We start from the raw sequence: 20,397 nt of genomic DNA, 5'->3' as shown, positions 1-20,397 counted from the left end.
TGTGTTTGAGCAGACCTTTATGTTTGAGAAGTTCTTTTGCCAGTGCATGATGATCATGGAGAACTGAAAAGTCACAAAGACATCACCTGGGAAAAATGATAATTAGGAGTAAGCAGGGTTGCTGAGCCCTTCTAAAAGAGTGAACCATCCTCTGGCTTAAGGGGTCTCTGGACTGTGTTGGAAAGGGCAACTACATGCATCTTATCAATAAATGTTTTTATCATTGCAACAGACTGCTCTTTTGGAAACTTTCTTAGACATAAATACCATTTCCATCTTGCGAAATCTGAATAATTTCTGGGAACTAGGAATATTAATCTGACACATTTAACTGCACAGTGTGCAATTCTAGCAGTGACTGCAATCTGTGTTGATTTCTTAATGTTTCTGGCCTTGTAGGACTGGTACACCACAGAAACAGATGTTTCAAAATGGAAATCAAAATCCATTTATAAAACATAATTCATAGTTTTATTCAATTCATTGCTACCATTCTAGCTGACCAAGTTTTCCCTATTTCAATATTCTGTTACCAATATAAGAAATGTACAGCAGAGACATTTCTCCTTTCACCAGGAAATTCACTCTGAGGTACGTGGCTGAGCCTTCACTCAGCCTTCAGGTCCTACAATTCTACTCTCAGAAAAAAAAAAAAAAAAAAAAAGGCCATCAAGGAATAGTCTTTAAATGTGTGAAATTTGTGTAAGCTTTGACCTGAAGTTTTTCATTGATTTTAGAAAATTTAGATATTTCATTATGAGCTACAATTTGCTCTCAAATCTCCCTGACTTTAATCTGTAGTCTGAAATCAGTCCAAAGCTGGTAAACAGGTCTAGGCATTGTGATGATAAGTTTACTTAAAATAAAGGCCATGTTCCTTATTGAGGTCTGTAATCAAAACAATTAAATTTCTTCATTAAGTGCTTATCACAGCTCCCATTAAATACAGTCAAGGATCCCACTGATTCCAGTCAGCACTAAATATATAGCTCTTCCAGCACAATGGAAGCTGGTATAGCAGGAGAGACCTGTATATTTCTCAATTAACACATCACATTTTTCTCTGTTGTAATTGGAGGTAGATATTCTCAGGTTTACCTGCCTATGCCTAGAATTAACAGTTCTATTAAAAAAAAAAAACTTCACTACACATTAGTTATGATGATGTTGATGTTTTCTTTCTTACAAGGCTTGAATGGTACATAATAAAATGTTTTTTTTAATTGTTTTTTTTTTATTATTATTTTTTTTACTTGCTTTTTCTTTGCAAGTGCCTGTAGATCTTGTCAGAGAGAGATTTTTTTTTTTTTTCTGAATTACTAAGCCTCAGAAACAAAAAGATTCTCTCCAGAAACTGTTACTCATATGAATAAATTGTTGCTCAATTTGTTTTATCAAAATCCATGAGATTATCTGTGGGTGTAGAGATGGTTATATACCTAACAATTACTGGCAAACCTGACTGTTATACAAAAGAGTATATATTTTGTACAGTTCTAGCACTGACAAAGTAAGATAGGAAAATGTATCAGCATCTTGCCTGGTTCTGGACAAGTTGCGTGTTAATCTGTGTTCAGTTAAGCCTGCTGTACAGAGTGGTAGATCATCAGGCTTTAATACAGGACAAAGTGATAAAGTGTGATGTAGGTTCACTGTAAAGAGCATTGGATTTAATGCCTACACACATCACACAGATGAACTTAACCCAGTCCTAGATATTCCCATGAGTCACTTCTTTATTACTCTTCCGTAAATTATATTGGTGATAGAGGAGGAAATTACTTAAATCAAGTCTCATGAGAAAGTCAGTTAAATGAAAACATTGTACTTACTAGGACCAATAAGACCTGAATTCAGATTTGCAAGACAAAGTACAGTGTGAAAAGGTTTATTGCTGGCAATATAAATGTTCACTGGAAACAGTATGACTACTGTAGGCCACTGCATTAGTCATTTTGAATGTTATAAACTCTCTTGCTATTAACGTGCTTAAGAGTTTTATACTGATGTTGAAACAACTGGGTAGAGATATAATGGCATATCTAACTTGGCACCCAGTTCTTAAATCTTTTACTCATACAAGTATTCCCTTTAGATTTGATTTCCCTTGATTTGTGCCTCTTAAATTCCATTAGCTTCAACAGAGTTATTTCTGATTTATGGTTTTGTAAATCAGAAGGAACTTGATCCCATTGGAACTGTTTAGGAGTTTCAGGACAGGGACGATGCTTATTAAATATTTTATGATTAAGATTTAAAAGGAATATGAACATTCTTTACTGTGAAACTTCTCTTGCTGTAGTTTGTTAAAAAAGTAAAACCTATTTCTTAACTACTCTTTGTACTGCTTGCATGACTGGAATAGCAGTGTCAGAACTTTGTCAAATCACATTACTCTGCGGTATTATAATTGCATATCAGAGAGTAAAGATTAGGAAAAAACAATAATCCTTACAGTTTGGAGTAGCTAATAATGTATGGAATATAGCAGTTCTGTTTGCTACTTAAGTAAACATTCACGATATAGAACGAGAATCTATCCTATTTCTCTCATTGTCATTTTATGTTTGTTCAGTAATACAACATGAAATAGGATTGGAAGTCAATAAAATAGCAACACAGCTCATTTCAGGCAATGCAGTATATCATTTAGTTATTTTATATTACAGAGTAGTGAGTTGTTAAAGAGGAAAAAAGATTTCAGAATGCAGTGGCAATTTAGTGGACCCCTTGAGATTATAAAGGTATTTGTTTCCTATCTGATGGCTTCATTATGGGGGCGGTTTACTGAAACAAACATTACCATATTGCCTAGCAGCTTTGTAGATACAAATAACATTTGTTATGGCTTGAACTTGCAATGGATGATGGTATATAACTGTGTTGAAGTCACTTAAATGTTGGAGAGGTCAAGTTTGTTCATTTAGCTGAACATAAATACACTGCTTGTTGCACTCATTTTTACTTACAGAAATGAGGTGGTGACTCATTGGGCTTCACAGAAGGGCATGAACTATCAGTTTGCATTGCATTGCTTTGTGTTTTGAAAAGAAACAATAGAAAAGATTAATGGAAAAGGAGGCAGTAATTGATTTCCTTTTGAGAATTTTCATGAAATGTTTAATGTTGCCCTGGAACTGAAACCTCACGATCGCGGGTTGCTGAGCAACCTTGTTTTACTTTATTTGATAGGGACATGAATTTTCCGATTGCTGTGATGCCTTCTTAGGCAAAGCACACTGGGACACTGGGGCTATAATTTAGTAAGGTCTATAGGTGTGAAGTACTTGGACAGTAAAATTTCATGAGAGATGTGAAAACGGCTTTGTTCTCTATCTCATGGAAGAACAAACGTGTACTTCATACAAAGATCTGCTTTGAGGGGTCCTAGCTCCTCCTCCCCCCCCCCCAAAAAAAAAAAATAAAAAAATCTCTGTATTCATTATTTTTTAGCTGCTTATTTCTTACAGCCACAACCTGTTTGTTAGTCCTACTGAGGAGGTGGATGAAACTCTTCCTTACTGACATTAAAAGATTTCAAGTACTGTGGTCAAATTTCTTGTGATTTGGCATTTGAATAATCAACATTGTACCCTCTAGTACCATATAACCATAGATACCCTCTACTCGCCACATTATATCCATTCTTAGCTTCACTGAGGACTTATTCTATGTCCTCATCTCTTGGGAAGTGGTATCACGTAGCAGAGATGATGTTCATAAGGTATCAGTAAACAACACAGTTCAGATTCATAGAGGGCTGCTGCCCTCCTTTAAACATTGATGCAAGTTCTTGTTCTTGGAGCTGCAGCTGAGAAAGGTAGGGGGCCAGCCTCAGAATCTGTTTCTTTCATCATTTTTGGAAGTGATATGAATCTACCATAGACAGGTCTTGTATGACCTGTGGTGTATAATGCACCATTCTTTTCATTGCTCATCCATGTAAGACTCAAACATCATTTTCATCTGCTCTGTATTCAGGCAGCTTTCTGTTGGTTTTATTTAACTGCCTGATGTCTTCAGGATTTTTCTTTGTGTGATTTAGCTTGTTTCTTTGTTTGTTTCTTTTGCTTTTAGTAGTAGCGTTGTTTGTAATTAAATACGATCAAATGTGTATACAGTTTTATTTTTAAATAAAAACAGCTAACCTACTTCCCCTTTCACAGGAGAGATTCCCAAATTTACAGGATGTGAATGAATATATAATCCAAAAATGCTACCACAATCCTCTTTGGAAGATTTGTTCATCCTGTTTAGTAGGGTAGATTAAATCAATTATTCTTAGTGTGATTAAGTGTGTATTAACATAAAGCTGTCATACAGTTCTAATTAATATCTTTTTAATATGTGAACTTACTTTATGGTTCACAATACTTCTGAGACCTATAACCACTCTATAAATCAATGTTTTCCCATTCTTGCAAATATAGTTGTACTACAACTTAGCTGTGTTACATTCTAAAACATTTATTTTTTAATGAAACAAAATATTTTATGCTGGTATTTGTTTTTTAGTGTTTTTTCTTTTTTTTTTTTTTTTCTCCAATTAATTCCAAATACTAAATAAGGTTACCAAAAAATCATTAAGTACTGCAGTTGCCAAAAGCAGAATTTCATTTGACAATAGTTGTTTTAAAACACAGATGTGGAAAGTAACCTGTATGCTGAAAGTATGGTCTAGAAAGCTTTGTGCAATGTACCTGAATTTCATAGAAGTTATGAATCAATTACTGGTTGTAGAGGAAAATTATTTTGCTTTATATTGTGAAGTGTATGTTAAAATATATTTACAGCAGGACATCTCTCTATTTAAAAAAATAGAACATTGAAATTCTAAAATATTTTGGAGAATCTAACTAGAAACATATAGTTTACATTTAAATGTAAATTCTAATTTGAATTAAATTTTACTTGTTGTTTAGAATTGATACTTAAGACTTTATATTTAGATTATATTCAACCAAAAGCCTTGACAAGAAAATCTACTAAAAAGAATATTTTTGTAGCAGTAGTCCACAGTGGAATATATGAACTTATGTAAAGAATTTCCACTGCAAATTGATATGTTTTATGTTCTTTTTAATGTGAGAATTTTAAAGCTTCCTAACATATGCATAATGATTCAAATTCACATTAAAATTTGCAAAGTGACTTAGAAAAAAACTCAGTATCAGAAATTAAAATTCACTTCAGGATTTTCTATCCTATTAGCAAAGCACGATAAAAGTTTAAATACTACAGAAGTCATTATTTATTTATTTATTTATTTTCCAGTAAAAGATTTAGTGTGCTGTATTAGTTTTAAAGTAAAATGCAACAGGATGTAAGCAACAGCAGTAGCATTCTTATCTGAGAGAACATTACGTAGAGCTACTTTATTTTAATGACTCTGTTATTCCTTTTTGACATCACCATTTAAAAATCCAAATGGTACTTTTTGAGTTCAAGGTAAGTGCCCAGGCAAATAGCTGAAACACAAAGGAAAAATACAAAAGAAGTCAGGAGTGACATATATTAATTCAGTAAGGTTATGAATTTTTTTTCCTTGTCTGAAAAGAAGGAGAGGAATTTTCAAGGGTAAAGTCTTGGCACATTCCTAGAATGTGAAGAGGTATAACCTGATTTATTTATATGGAAAATGTGATCACAGAATTCACAGAATTTTTCTAGGCTGGAAGAGACCTCAAGGTCATCGAGTCCAACCTCTGACCTAACGCTAACAGTCCCCACTAAACCATATCCCTAAGCTATATGTTTCTGTTACAACAGCTATGTGGCTTAATTTGTCTGTCTGTGTTGAGGTTTTGTTTGTTTTCCATATGCCAGTGGTCCAGGAGGGTTTCTCCTTTTTTTCCGGCTGAACTCTTCTGTTTTCCAGAGACTTCCTAGATTTAAGAAACTAAGCAAGAACTGTTGGTTACAGTATAGCATTTTTATTGAGGTGATGGTGTTTATTGTTTCATTGTGTCTGAATTTCCATGGAGGAGACCTGATGAGTCAGGTCAAGCCCAGCTTGTTCAGGGTGTCACTGCTCAGAAACAGCAGCACTCTGCAGATGCAGCAGGTCCCCTTGCAGTAAACCTGAGAGGAAAGAAACATAAGAGGAGCAGAGATGAACTGTCAAGTTAGGTTATGATTACCTCGAGCACATACAGAGCTGTTTGCACAACTTGGGCTGTTGAATTTATATTAGCTAATTGGGCTTAAAATAGAACTGAGAACTGGGTTATTTGTGTGTTTGAGCATAGCTGGAGTTCATGCTTTCAGTGTAGTCTGGGTCTGTAGTCTGAGGTGATGTGTGTTCATACCAACGTCACCTTGCTTGAACTCTTTCAGGTAGCCAAGTTTGGGAACACCGAAAGTGCACTTTTCCCCCACACCCAGTAGATATTCTTGTAATGTATATATTTCTCATAATACAGAGACTCAACATCATTATTTCCCAGCTTTATTGCCCAGCTCCCTCAGCCGCTCCTCGTAGGACTTGTTCTCCAGGCCCCTCACCAGCTTCGTCGCCCTTCTCTGGACCCGAAAACAAAGGATGTTTTGCTCCAAAACATCCTTTCCTCTTTGTATTGTGACATTTTAAATGTTTTAAAATTTGAAGCAGAGTTGAGGTAATTTTTTCAAAATAAGATGATGATAGTAATCCTGGGAAAAATATAGTCTGAGCCCAGACATCCAGGTAACTCTTCTCTTCAAAAACAAAACCAAATAAATAAAAATCAGTGTATTATTTCACTAGATAAGAAACTGTTGGGAAGGTATTTCTTGTGCTCCTTTCCATTAGCTTGAAGAACTTCCCTGCTCATGCTGTAATGCATAGAAGTTTCAGAGAGCTTAATCATATCTGTCAGTTTAGAGCTTATAAATACATCCTTAAGGTGTACTTAACTGGTAACTTTAGCATTTATATTTCCTCATAGAGTTTGTGAGGACACTCATATGTGAACTTAGATGAATTCATTCAGTAATTATGTCCTAGATTATTTTAATACTGCCTTAAAATATGAAATTGCATATGGAACAAATATAATCCAAGGACAAAGTTTATCTCTTGTTTCAATGTATCCATTTTCTCAACTTTAAAAAGAAAACCAGGACTAATAAATATGAAATTAATCTGTATATGTGGATGCTGTGCTTTTCTGGGATTCTAGTATTATATTGTAGGATTGTAATTTCTGTGAATTGTTTTATTCTTGAATAAGTGTAGCATAGTACTTTTAAAATTTATGTATATATCCATTTGAAGTTTTCAGTGATGAAGCTTACTTCCAAAAAGAGTGGGTCTCCCTGGCTACTGCCACCCATTCTCCTTGCTTTTCACCAGGCAATTCCTCAGGAATGTTTCTCCATCTCATTTTAAAGAGATCGGGTCTCCCAGGTCAAAAAGGAGATTACAAAGATTTCCCAAGGATAAAACAGCTAAATTGCCATCAGTCTCTAAGGTGGTTAGCTGTGCAGTCTGGTGTTTCTGTCTTTGCATTGCTTTTCCTCTGAGGGTGCCTCTAAGACCTGGTAGTTAAATTATAAAAAAAAAAAAAAAAAAAAAACAAAAAAACACAACAATTTAACAAGAACATCCATAATGATAAATTTTATTGTGCTATATTTCCATAGTTTAACTATTCTCCAAGTAGTCCAAGGATTTGGAAGGTCTAAGTAAATTCCCATTAAAGGAAAAGAGGGCAATAAAATTTTTAATAACACTGGTGTTACCTTACTGTGAGAGGCACTGGCAGTTAGTGAATATGAATTAAATTCCATTTAAAAAGTTTGGGATTCCTTTATTTTATTGACAGTTATGAACTAAAGCTGTAGATCTCACTATTTTTAATAATAATTATTACTACTACTACTACTACTACTACTAATTATTATTTATTAAGTGCTATTATATGAAAACTGGCCACACCTCGAAGGCATGACATTACAATTACAATTACGTAATTCTACAGGCTTCTTCTGTCTCCTGAGTACAAGGTCTCTGAGGCAGTACAGCCATCAGACAATAGAAAGCTTCAGGCTTTCCCTCTTTGGTTAGAATGTAGAGCAAGCAGATCCAGTCTCTTCTGTTGTGGCTAGTTGTTGTGGTTTAACCAGGACACTAGTGCTGCTAAACTGTATGACCTCCAGGAGTCCAATTCGGCCATCTCCTAATTCTGCTGTTGTGGATGCCCTCAAAGGGGTCAGCTATGGTTTGCCCTTAAATAAATAAATAAGATCTCCAAACTTATACAAGACAAACCATAGAGAACTGGGTGATGTCAAGATTCGTGTAGCACAAAAATGAATAATTAAATAAAAATCCCTAAAATATAAGTTTCTGTTTAGGCAGTGCTATGTAGGAGTAAAATACAATTACCTGAATTACCTACTTGAGCTGTATCTTTTCAATAATGCACGTTCTTGCACACAGATACACATACTATTGTGTGCACACAGTAGTAGGTCCATGATTCCTGGTGGTGACAAGGTCCTTAAAAGGTCCATAACCTTTGTTATGACATTCATTGTCCTACAGGCTGTTCAACTGAAAATAAACTCTAGTTAATATAGTTACAAGTGACACAGCCGTATACACTAGTGTCCTTATTTTCCTTTTGGGCTAACATCGGCACAGAAACTGATTTTCGATCTAACTCAAGCTATATCATAGAATGGTTTGGATTGGAAAGGACCTTAAAGAACATCTCGTTAAAAGCAGGGACACCTTTGTGAGAAACAATCTGTAGCCAGTAACAGGCTCAGGTGAGGATCTCAGTGAAGTAGCATTTTTATGCGCAATTCGATGGTGTGCATCCTTCAAGCAGGAATTCACAGCAAAAGTATATCATAACCTTATATTCCCTATTACTCAACACTTGATTCCTCCTATTTCTTCATTGGCTGAGTACTACAGGTTCACAAACTACTCACTCATTACTATGCCATATAAGTACAATTTTATTTGACCAACCTTTAATTTTTTCTTTTTTCTTTTTTTTTTTTTTTCCCTCCTTCTTTTGTGACCAGAGAGCCTGTGATTTTTTTGTTTTTACTGATTTCATGCTGCTTGTCTTGTTTTTCTTAGCTATCCTTCTTATTTTGGGACAGGGGAACCTTCCCCTTATCTGCTTAACACACTCCCTACTGTTATACCTGCACAGTCACTTTTGAATATACAAAGTTAGTGAATTTTTCCACTGCAAAGATAGTACTTTATTTCTCACACCTACCACTAGAGCAGGTTGTTAAGAGCCCCATCCAGCCTGACCTTGAATGCTTCCGGGAATGGGGCACCCAAAATTTCTCTGGGCATCCTGTTCCCATGCTTCATTACCCTCATAACAAAGAATTTCTTCATTATATCTAATATAAATCTACCCCGTTTTAGTTTAAAGTTATTACCCTTTGTCCTACTGCTACATGCCCTTCTAAAAAGTATAAGGTCACTCTCTGGTTTTCTTGTAGCCTTCCTTTGGGTATTGGAAGGCTGCTGTAAGGTCACCCTGAAGTGTTCTCTTCTCCAAGCTGAACACCACCAACTTCCTCAGCCTGTCTTCATAGGAGAAGTGCTTCAGCCCTCTGATCATCCTCATAGCTTTCCTCTGGACTTGCACCAACAGATCCATGTCCTTCTTATGTTGGGGGCCTCAAAACTGAAGGCAGCATTCCAGGTGGGGTCTCACGAGAGCAGAATAGAGGGGGAGAATCACATCCCTTGACCTGCTAGACATGCTTCTTTTGATGAAGCCCAGGATACAGTTTGCTTTGTAGGTTGCAAGTGCACATTGCTATCTCATGTTGAGCTTCTCATCCACCAATACCCCCAAGTTCTTCTCCTCAGGAATGCTTTCAATCCATTCTTCACCCAGCCTATATTTGTGCTTGGGATTGCCCTTACCCTTATGCCAGACCTTGCATTTAGAACATAATGAAGTTCGCACCTATCAAGCCTGTCTAGGTCCCTCTGGATGGCATCCCTTCCCTCCAGCATGTTGACTGCACCACACAGCTTGGTGTCATCAGAAAACTTGTTGAGGTACACTCAGTCCCACTGACTGTGTCACTGACAAAAGTGCTGATCACAATACCAACACCTGAGAAATTTCATTTGTCACTGACTTCCATTTGGACATTGAGTGGCCACTGAAACTCTTTGAGTGTGACCATCCAGCCAACTCCTTACCCACTGAGTGGACCATCTATCAAATCCATGTTTCTCCAATTTAGAGATAAGGATATCATGGGGGACAGCGTCAAATGCTTTGTACAAATCCAGATAAATGACATCAGTTGCTCTTCCCTTATCCACCAATGCTGTAACCTCATCGTAGATGGCCACCAGATTTGTCAGGAATTATTTTCCCTATTGAAACAACTGGCTGTCACCAATCACCTCCTTATTTTCCATGTGTCTTTGCATAGTTTCCAGGAGTATCTGCTCCATAATCTTGCCAAGCACAAAAGTGAAACTGACTAGCTTGTGGTCCCTGAGTCTTATTTTTTTTACCCTTTTAAAAACGATGGTTATATTTCCCTCCTTCCAGTCAGTGGCAACTTCACTGGAATGTCGCTGGACAGCCTTGACTTCTCAAATATGATGGACGGTGGCTTAGCAACTTCATCCGCCTGTTCACTTGGGGCTTGTGGATGCATCTCATTGAGTTCCATGGACTTGTGGACCTTTAGGTTCCTTAGATGGTCTTGAACCTTATATTCTACAGTGGGTAATTTCTCATTCTCCCAGTCCCTGCCTTTGCTTTCTGTGACTTTGGGTGGTGTTGCTCCTATGCACCAAAAGAGTATGGTAGTCTTTGGGCAAAGAACCATTTCTGCCACTTATTTTGGCAACACATTTCATCCCACAGAGGACCATGTGTTGGGTAGTCTCAGCACCCCCAGGATCTCACAGCTCTTTGAGATATCCATCAAAAGACTGTTCCCTGTATGTTTAAAGGGGGGTTATTCACAGACATGCATGGGATCAGGCTCTTCCATGGGACAGAATCACACCACTTCTGCTTGAATCACCTTTCAAACTGAAGGCAGCATGGAGATTACTATCGCAGTGCTAATATACCTTATTCAAACTAATTGACTATACCTTAGCCAAATTCCTATTTAATTTATGATAAACCAACTTTGTATAACTGAGTGTTTTGATATTGGGCTTAAACTAAACATAAGTCACTCTTTCTGAAAGGGAGACATTGATGGACACACTCAACAGACTGAGATGAATATCTTAGACACTGGTGCAGTTTTCCCAATTAGGTGAATTATTTTGAATTACAGATGGTTGGTTTTTTTTCACAAAAAAGTTCTCTCTCATTCCCCATGTCACTTATGTCTTTCAGATGGAATATAGAAGTGCTCCATGAGAACAAAATATTTCTATGAATATTTCTTAGTGTATGCCGATATTTTCTCAACATTTTTGTTTTGTAATATTCTAAAAGCATATTCTTGGAGTTCTTCAGTGGCTTGTTTCCTATTCTCTTTGACCCTTTAATGTTAAACACTCAAGTTTCCTTCATATATATTCATAGATGAAAATGTATAATACAGGATCTTTGAGATCACAGTTTTTCATTGTTGCTCCACCCTCTTTGATGATCTCATTGAGATTTATTTGTAAAACCAAGCCTATTTTCTGATGTCACTTTGATTTTCATCTTAAAATAACAGTAAGCTCAGTTTTCCCTTTTTTTACTCAACATTAAGGAACACTTAGCTAAATTATTGAATGTCTTACAAGATTTACAGTGCAACAGAGGGTCAAATTTCATATGACTTGGTGAGATGTTGACCCTCAATACAAGGAGGCTGAATGTTTGTTTATAGGTGTGTGAAACTGGAGTTTCATGTTATGAATTTTTTGAGGTTAGTGAGACTAGAAGGGAAAGTTTCTTTATCAAATTGGGTAGCATATCTGTGTTTAGTTTCACATTGCTACTGTGTAGTGATGGGATGAGTAAGCAGAAATTTTATTTTGCTGTAGTGAAATTTGCACTTTGCATGATTTGATTTTATATTTTGAATTAGTCGTTACTCTGTGTGAGGTTAATGTTTCCATTTTTTTTTTCTACTTCTTTCTTGCCCATCTTTGGCAGAAAGAGAAGTCTATTCCTGTTGTATAGTTTGATGCTGTGAATGTCCTTTTTATAAGTTAATTATATAAATAACTGAATCTAGTGCATTTTACAGTACATTTCCTTAAGCAAACTAGATGAAATGCTTTTTAATAACCATATAGTCATTTGATGATTTTTATACTTGCCATTTGAAGACAGTTTGGATATAGATTGATACAGAATTACTTAAAGTACTGCATATAAATTAAACATTAAAAAGGTAGATACAGACAGACTAAGCAGCTCAATTATAATCTTTGGTTATGCAGTTACTGCCTCAAGGACACTCCATCCATTTCATATCATATGTCCTTCTTTTGAAAGATGATCACTGGGTTCAAGTAACATTTCAGCACAGCAGGAAATTGCATAATTTATAGACCTTTAAAATGAAAAACAGAGAACTGCTTTCCATAAATTAAATTTCCCTCTCATTTTTTTTTCCTCCCCTTACAGATTGGAACACTGAAGGATTACTACCACTTCTACCATAGTAAAACAATTAAAAGGTCAGTTCTCTCAAGTAGAGGTACCCACAGCTTCATTTCAATGGAACCAAAGGTAAGGAAATCCATCTAAGTGTCTGAGGCAAAAGCCTTTGCATTTTTTATATGAAATATCATACCATGAGGTGTTTACCTGAATGGCATATAGCATTACAAGAACTGACACACTATCTGTTCACTAAGGTTCTGCTTCCCATTAAAATGAGGCGGAGACAATACCATGCTATTAAATTATGTGCTATTCTTGGAGCATAAGGTCCAATATTATTCTTGGATTTTTGTTAATGTACTAATCACCATGCTGTGCTTCTCTACAAAACCATGTGTAACATTAATGTCTGCAAATCTTCTGTAAATCATGCAGGTTTTGAAATGAAGATGAGCAATATAGGATGGTATCAATGTTTAGAGGAAAGTTTCTCTTTTTTTTTTTTTTTTTTTTTGTTAGATTGTTTGTTGGTTTTCCTGGTCTTTTTCTAGAGTTAAGAGTTTGTGAGAGATTAAAATAATAATATTTTTTTTCTGTATACTTTTTACCAGTTCCCCTTGATCTTAATTTTAAGATCTATTTAATCTATTTAAAAAATAGTAAAAGTAAAAGAAAAAGCAGTTTACTGTACTCATATCTGTTCCCACAAGTGCAGAGACCCACCATTCAGACAACAGGGGCTGTGCTTGCAGTAGGTCATTCTGCAAGAGTAATAAGGAAAAGTGTTTGCATTTGCATCAGCTTACTCTATTTCCTACGTGCATAGAGGTGCAGTAGTTTACATGCAAATATGCAAGTTCATATGCACATACCACCATGAATTTTTTTATATTACCCAGCTTCCAAATACCACTTCTGCACTGTTGGCAGCTGGCCTTGATTACTATGCCCTGAACTGTGAGAGACTGTATGGCAGAGCACAGCAGAAAATCAGGGCAATAATTGATTTTCTAGTGCCTTTCATGTTATACCATTTAGGTCTTTTCCTATATACAGTATTCTGTGCTGCTGCTGGTACAGGAGTCTCACTGCCCAATTTCTGCATCATTATTAAATATCACTGAAATATTGAGACGCTCTGGTGAGGGCTGTGCAAGGTACTCAACACTGGTAATGATTCTATATGTTAAAGAGAAGAGAAAGCTAGCAGTCTAATATTGTGTTCTGGTAAAAGTGTTTGTGATTCATCTTGTGATGGCTCCACAGAATCTGGGTTTGGGAATTCTTGTGCAGATTTAGACATGTCAAAATGCAAACATGTATTTGTAGCATAAAGTCCAGCTTGTGTGTTTATAATATTTCATGATTATTAAAACAGGCTGGAAATTCAATTGTATTGTATAAGCTGGACCTTTTAAAAACAAAAGGCTTAATCTTAAGAAAGGCATGTCGCATGGCTTTGAGAATGTTAAAACACCAGTATTTATGTTATTATATTTATGAGTATCACTGTATCTAATGCCAGTATTTGCAGCAGATTAGATGGCGTGTGTATTCGTGAACAAGGGAACACTAAGGTTTATGTACTTTCAAAATCATTTAATGGTAGTTTGGTTAATGCTTAAAATCCTCTCTGTGTAACATGTACACACAATTACTTGATCTGTGCTTGCTTCAGATGTAGATCACTAATTTCCTGCTTTATAAAATTTTAAACGTTGGAATTTTTATTGAGGAGAAATTCCTTACATAAGTTACCATTATGTAATGAAAGAACCATTTTGAAATCTGGTATTTCTAAACTACTTGTGTGAATAATGTTTGATTGCACTGTGTGACTGTAATAGGAAAGACATATCGGTAGTGTAAAAAACTGCTTTTGTGGATTTCAATTAATGAATCACTTTAATGATCTTTGGCTTGATTTTTTTTTTTTTCTAGAAAACCTTAATGACACCATTATAAATTACATGAATAAGTCCAACAGGGAGCATAAACTGATTAGTGTATTGCACATTATGACAATTGTCTCAACATTAGACAAATACTACCCTCTATTTAGATGGAAAGATAAAGAATATGCAGTGTAACATGACTTTGCCTGTTTTCATCCACATCCTTGCCTAGAGGAGAAATGGATCAAATAGTTTTAAGAAGAGATGCCCAAGTGTGGCTTTAATGTCCAAAACATAAATTGTCATGTAGAAAATTTGAAAGAGAGCTTTCTCCACAACATCTTTTCTAGTCTTGGTTATAGTTGCATAGTTGTTTCTTATGAGTTGTTAGCAAAAGGCATGAAAGAAGGTTGTGGAATCAGAGCAGAGTCTCTCTAACTGATATGATGCTTCAGGTTAGCTTTTGGCATGGATCAGTGAAAGCACCATACCATGAAATGAGAGCCTTTTTAGCTCATTCGAATTTGCTCAGCAAAGTTATTTTGGTGGTGTGTGAATCAATGGGAGCAAAACAGAAGGGGGAAGATGGATGGAGTCAGTTCATACTTGAAAAGGTTCATGAATTAAAAGGGGAATTAAAAGTTGTGGTGCACCCCTGGTTTTGCCACAGTGCTGAAATGAAAGTACACAAGGTGAAGAAAATGCCAAATATAATTGCAACCTCACCATGTAAGTCACATGTCACTTGTAAGTGACATGTAAGTCACCTTATGTCAATACAAACATGAAGAAAATCCAATGGAGCTTTTCTATCACTGAAGAGATTACAGTTCCAATGAAATGTGATAGCTAAAACACTTTGCACATGGCAATGGTACATAGAAGTTAAGCAGACAGTATAGATGAGAAAGCTGTCTTTTCATAACGGAAACTGTTCTATGAGATGAAGAGTTTGTAGTGAAGGGCTGTGATAATGAAGTTTGGGACTTGTATGGAGAAAAATGTCCCACAGAATCAAGTAGTATAAATGGCAAAGCAATAACTGTAGAATACATTTTTAACATAGTAAAATGCAGTTTTAACATTGATAAATACTCAAATCTGTGTACATACAAAGCTATATGGTTTAGTGGAGGACTTGTTAGTGTTAGGTCAGAGGTTGGACTCAATGATCTTGAGGTCTCTTCCAACCTAGACAATTCTGTGATTCTGTAAAGTTTGTTCTGTTTTGCTTATGAGGTCCCCAGTGCTTCGCATCACAACAGAGATCTAAAAAATAAATGTGGCCCATAGCAATGCTTCAAAATGTAAAATTAGTAATTCAACTTCTTGTAAAATGTCACATTTACTAACAGGGAAAATGTTTTACAGCATTAGTGTTTGTCAGTCTGAATTGAGATGACATCTCTTTTTTTTTTTTTTTTTTTAATTTATTTCAGATAGAATCATAGAATCATAGAATTATAGAATATCCTGAGTTGGAAGGGACCCATAAGGATCATCAAGTCCAACTCCTGGCACCACACAGGTCTACCCAAAAGTCTAGACAATGTGACTAAGTGCACAGTCCAATCGCTTAAATTCAGACAGGCTTGGTGCAGTGACTACTTCACATGATAGGCTTCTTTGTGGTTTGAACCTCCTAGCTAGTGGGTCAGGTTCACACTCACATTTTAAAAGCTGAAAGCTTACCAGTGTCACTTTCATTGAAATAAGAAGGAAAGCCACCTAATTTCAGCAAGACACCCTGCTTGAGCTGGATTGTGCAGAAATGTCATGCCTTTGCTGCCTCTGCTCCAGGGTCAGAATACCTGTTGGAAACATTGCTCCAGACACCTACTTTCACCCAGTCTCAGCAAACCACACAAAGAGAAGATCTGTATGACTTGGTGATGTAAAGCTGTTAGTAGCGTGTGTGCAGTGGGTTTTTGTCTCTGCCAAAACAAGCCAAATGGGACTGGTGGCTGCAGCATGTAAAACACTACCAAGTTTATCTCTGAGGAGACAACACCAAATGGTCTGGGCTGACTTCAGAGGTTGGAAAGGTAATGGCAGAATCGTGTTCATAATACTTGTAGGACACTGGCTGTTCATGAGAGGTCAGAAGGGAGCAGAACAGTAGCAGCAGTAAGTATTTTATCATGCAGCTGTGCAGCAGGGCTTTCACCAGTTCACACTGCTAAATGATATCCTGTGTTGATGCAGGAGATAGCTCGCTAAAGAGCAGGAGAGAGGATGGATTTCACTATAAGGTCTTGCTTTGGCAAAGATTATGCCACTCGTTGGGATTATCTTTGGAAAGTAATACAGTTAATCAGTAGAGATCAGAATGTTCATTGCAAGTAGAGAGGAGGGTCAAAATTTTCAATGCCAGGATGAACATCATCAGGTTGTGTTTTCCAATTATTTGTGAGTTTAAATGTGCTGAGATTGGAGTGAGAGGTTGAGAAAGGAGAAAACAAAGCTTAAAATAATTTGTATTTCATGTAGGAGGAACATGAATTCAGCAGGAATAAATAATTTCACTAAACTACTAAATCCTTGGGCTTTTAAGAGCTGACATTTTGGACTGAAAGCTTAGAGAAACTGATGAGAATGCTGTTGTGGGTAAGGTTGTGTTTCATGTTGGCAGTGCTAACTGCTATGTTGTTAAACCTCATTAGTGAACAGGAGGATTTTGTTAGCCAGAGTAACAGAACTGTTAAACACCGGGACCAGGTGAGTTACTGAAGTCTGCCCGGGTAGCCATAATCTGCATGAGCGCTCAGAGGACAAAGAATCAATACTACTTGGTAGTGAAATAATAGGAACTGTCACACTGATTTCCATCTTCAGAGTTTGACTGGTGGGCTTAAGTTAGTTGTTAACTAATGAAATATTTACCACTGTGGACTCCTAATTTAATTGCCTCAAAGAGCTTTTACATGAGTAACTCTTTAGTTTAGTCAAAATCAAGAATCAGGCTTGCTGTTTCATGGAGTCTGTTGCCAGTGAGTTGGAACATGAACAGAATCACAATGTGTGAGAGGCCACAGCAACATCTCCCTTTGGTACCTGTCTCCAGAGTGTTAAAAAGTTTCACGTAAACCTGAGCAATTCAACTTGCAGCTTGGATCTTTTTGCAGGGCTTTCTGAGCTATGAAGTTGCTGTTCACTGATAAGCAACTGCATCAGATCCTGCTATAATTAGTTTTGCTCTAGTGCACATCATGTTGTTGTTAAGTTTGCACAAGATGGTTGGTATTTTGGTTCTGAAATGGTCATTGAAATCTCTCCGTACAGGGGTGCCTGGTATATTAGTCTTAGCTTATAAAATGTTCTCCATCAGGAAAAATCCCAGGGAAGCCTGCATTGCTTCAGCAGGAATCAAGGTAAATTGTGCTGTGCTGAGGCTGCGAGACAGCATCAGGCTCATTTTCATTTGTGAGCCACCGTGGACTGGATTCCAGTTTGCAACGTGCCTAGATCTGGAGGAAAAGCACAGCGACAAATCCAGCAGTGCTGGAGTGGAACTGTAGCTGTGTTTTGTAGCAAGTTTCTCCCTTGCCTGTACCAGCATGACACCTGAAGAACCACGGAGGGTAGGGTGAAACAACTTATCTTTCTGTGGAACAGGACAGGACAGAACAGAACAGAATAGAATAGTTAAATGTGAAGGGACTTTCAAAGATCATCTAATCAACTGAAGAGGTCAGGCATAGCTAGAGAATAGCAACCTAAAATGTGGTGCTCCTTTTGGACACATGGGACGTGTTTGGCCTATGGATGATACAAACTCAGCTCAAAACTGAACCTTGAATGACAGCAACCTAAAGATGAAAGGCTCCAGAGTACATTCAGAAAGTATGAATTGGATGTATCACATATGTGGTTGTACCCTTGCACTGTTCAGGCCAAATCCAATGCTGCTGTAACAGGAGATAATGTTCTTCAATCAGCAAATTTTGTCATATAATGGCAACTTCAATCAGCAAATTTTGTCATATAATGGCAATTTCTCTTCATTTATCTACAATAGGTAGAAATATTTAATGAAGATAATCATAGCACTAATGGGACCAAGACTTATTTGTGAAGAATAAAAGCTTTGTTAATGTCTAATTCTGCTATGATATTCATAAGATAGCTGACTTTTCTATTAGCACTTAAAGAAAACCTCAAAAATAATTACTTAAACTACCTAGGGGAATTATCTATTGATGTTTTCTACTAAAAACAGAGAAATGGCCAATAGGAATTCAGTGTAATGTAATTTTAGGAAAGAAAAATGTCCAGTCTCAGAGAAAATCAAAGTGTTTCTTGACATGAATGATCTTGGTTGATTACCTACATGTATTTCAGTTTCATCATAATTATTGCAGTTGTTAGCACCTGCCTCAAAGGGTTTTTGTCCTCTCCATTCCCTAATTGCTTGTGCATTAAAAGAAATGTTAGATTTCAGAACATAGTAGTTTTCTGGTTGCCAGGTCATTTTACAGAACTACTTGGCAATGTCAATCTCACTGTTAACCGTTGGGCAAGAATTGGAGATTAGTCTAGAGGTTTCAACTGGCCCACTTCCTAATTAGTGTAGCAAATGGTTTGAGGAATGAAACAAAACAAAACAAAAAAACTCAGCAGAATGTAATTCTCTTGCTATTTTCATGTAGTTATTTTCATCAGTTGGTAGTGAGATGGGCCAGAAAACTGAAAGACCACAGGTTGGAAAGGAGTCGGGTAGAGATTTTGAACAGTCATATGCTGTGAAAAAGTGCAGTGCTTCTTCACCCTTTTTATCAAGTTATCCCAGCGTCACAGTCCAGCATCAGACCAGGTGGCTAATACCCAATTCCAGCAAGAAATAGTCTATTGGGATTGTGGTAGATCTGCTGTTGTGTTCTCTGCACTTCATCATCAATGAGAAAGATGTTGACTGACCCTGAAGAGCCAGGCAACAGCTCAGCTGTCTCTCAGAGAAGTAGCTAAGCTCTCCTGAGACAAGAATAGTCAAAATGAGGAAGATCTCATTGGTCTCTTGAGTCTGATGAATTTGGAACCTTCTGGTTTTGGAGGATCAAAATCAAAACACAAAACATGTATGCCGTGGCCTGGTGCTTTGCAAGAGACTCTATTAAGGAATAATAAAATAAAATAAAATAAAATAAAATAAAATAAAATAAAATAAAATAAAATAAAATAAAATAAAATAAAATAAAATAAAATAAAATAAAATAAAATAAAATAAAATAATGGAACCTATTCTGAAATTTGCAAAGCAACATAAACATAATAAAAATATAAACATCAATAGTTACAAAATAAAAAAGGCAGGATTTAAGCTCAAAGCCATAGAAAAGCATTTTTCTTTTAAGAAATGTAGTTCTTTGACCTCTCTGCACTTGGTGAATTTGGGGTGCATGCCTACTGTACTCATACATTTTTGCTTCAAGGTATGTGTTATGCTGTTAAGATCCATTGTCTCTTGAGTAAATATGTAGAGCAGAGGTTAGGATCAGTGGCAATATTTGTGACTGTAGTCTCAATCTTGTTACAAAATTTTGTTTAGGACCTTCAAAATATATAGAAATGTTCTTTAGGAGGAAAACTCCCTTCCAGAGATACTTTTGTTATATAGGGAGTACATATTTACAAAGTATACAGTTCTACATTCACAATTGGTCAGATTTAAGGCTCAGAATATAATGTCCCTCTTAAATTTTGGAGACAAATCAGGGAAAACAGTTTTGTAGATGTTTTCCTTTCACAGTCACCCATAGAACAAAGAAGAACTACATTCTGGTATCTTAAAACCTAGATCTAGCCTGTTTAAAAGTGATATTTTTTTACAATCACCTTGTGTAGCTTTTCATTTATATTTTTGTTGTAAAGAAGTACATGCTCCTGCATTTTCTACCAGTCTGTAATCTTTACTGGAGCTGCAGTGCTGACCCAAACAGTGGGTGGAT

General features: G+C 36.4%; 1 protein-coding gene across 2 annotated transcripts in view; it reads left to right on the top strand.

The window, feature by feature from the left end:
• Positions 1 to 20,397, top strand: part of PCSK5 (proprotein convertase subtilisin/kexin type 5) — a 253,825-nt gene that overhangs the window by 13,083 nt on the left and 220,345 nt on the right. For both annotated transcript variants that reach the window (XM_082784364.1, XM_082784365.1), the window contains exon 2: positions 12,579 to 12,683. In XM_082784364.1, coding sequence (XP_082640490.1) covers positions 12,579 to 12,683 — 105 coding nt within the window. The remainder of the gene's footprint in view (positions 1 to 12,578; positions 12,684 to 20,397) is intronic.

Source organism: Aythya marila (assembly GCF_965140915.1).
Source record: "Aythya marila genome assembly, chromosome: Z".
NCBI lineage: Eukaryota > Metazoa > Chordata > Aves > Anseriformes > Anatidae > Aythya > Aythya marila.
Note: the sequence above shows the minus strand (reverse complement) of the source record. Positions and strands in the feature narration are given on the sequence as shown.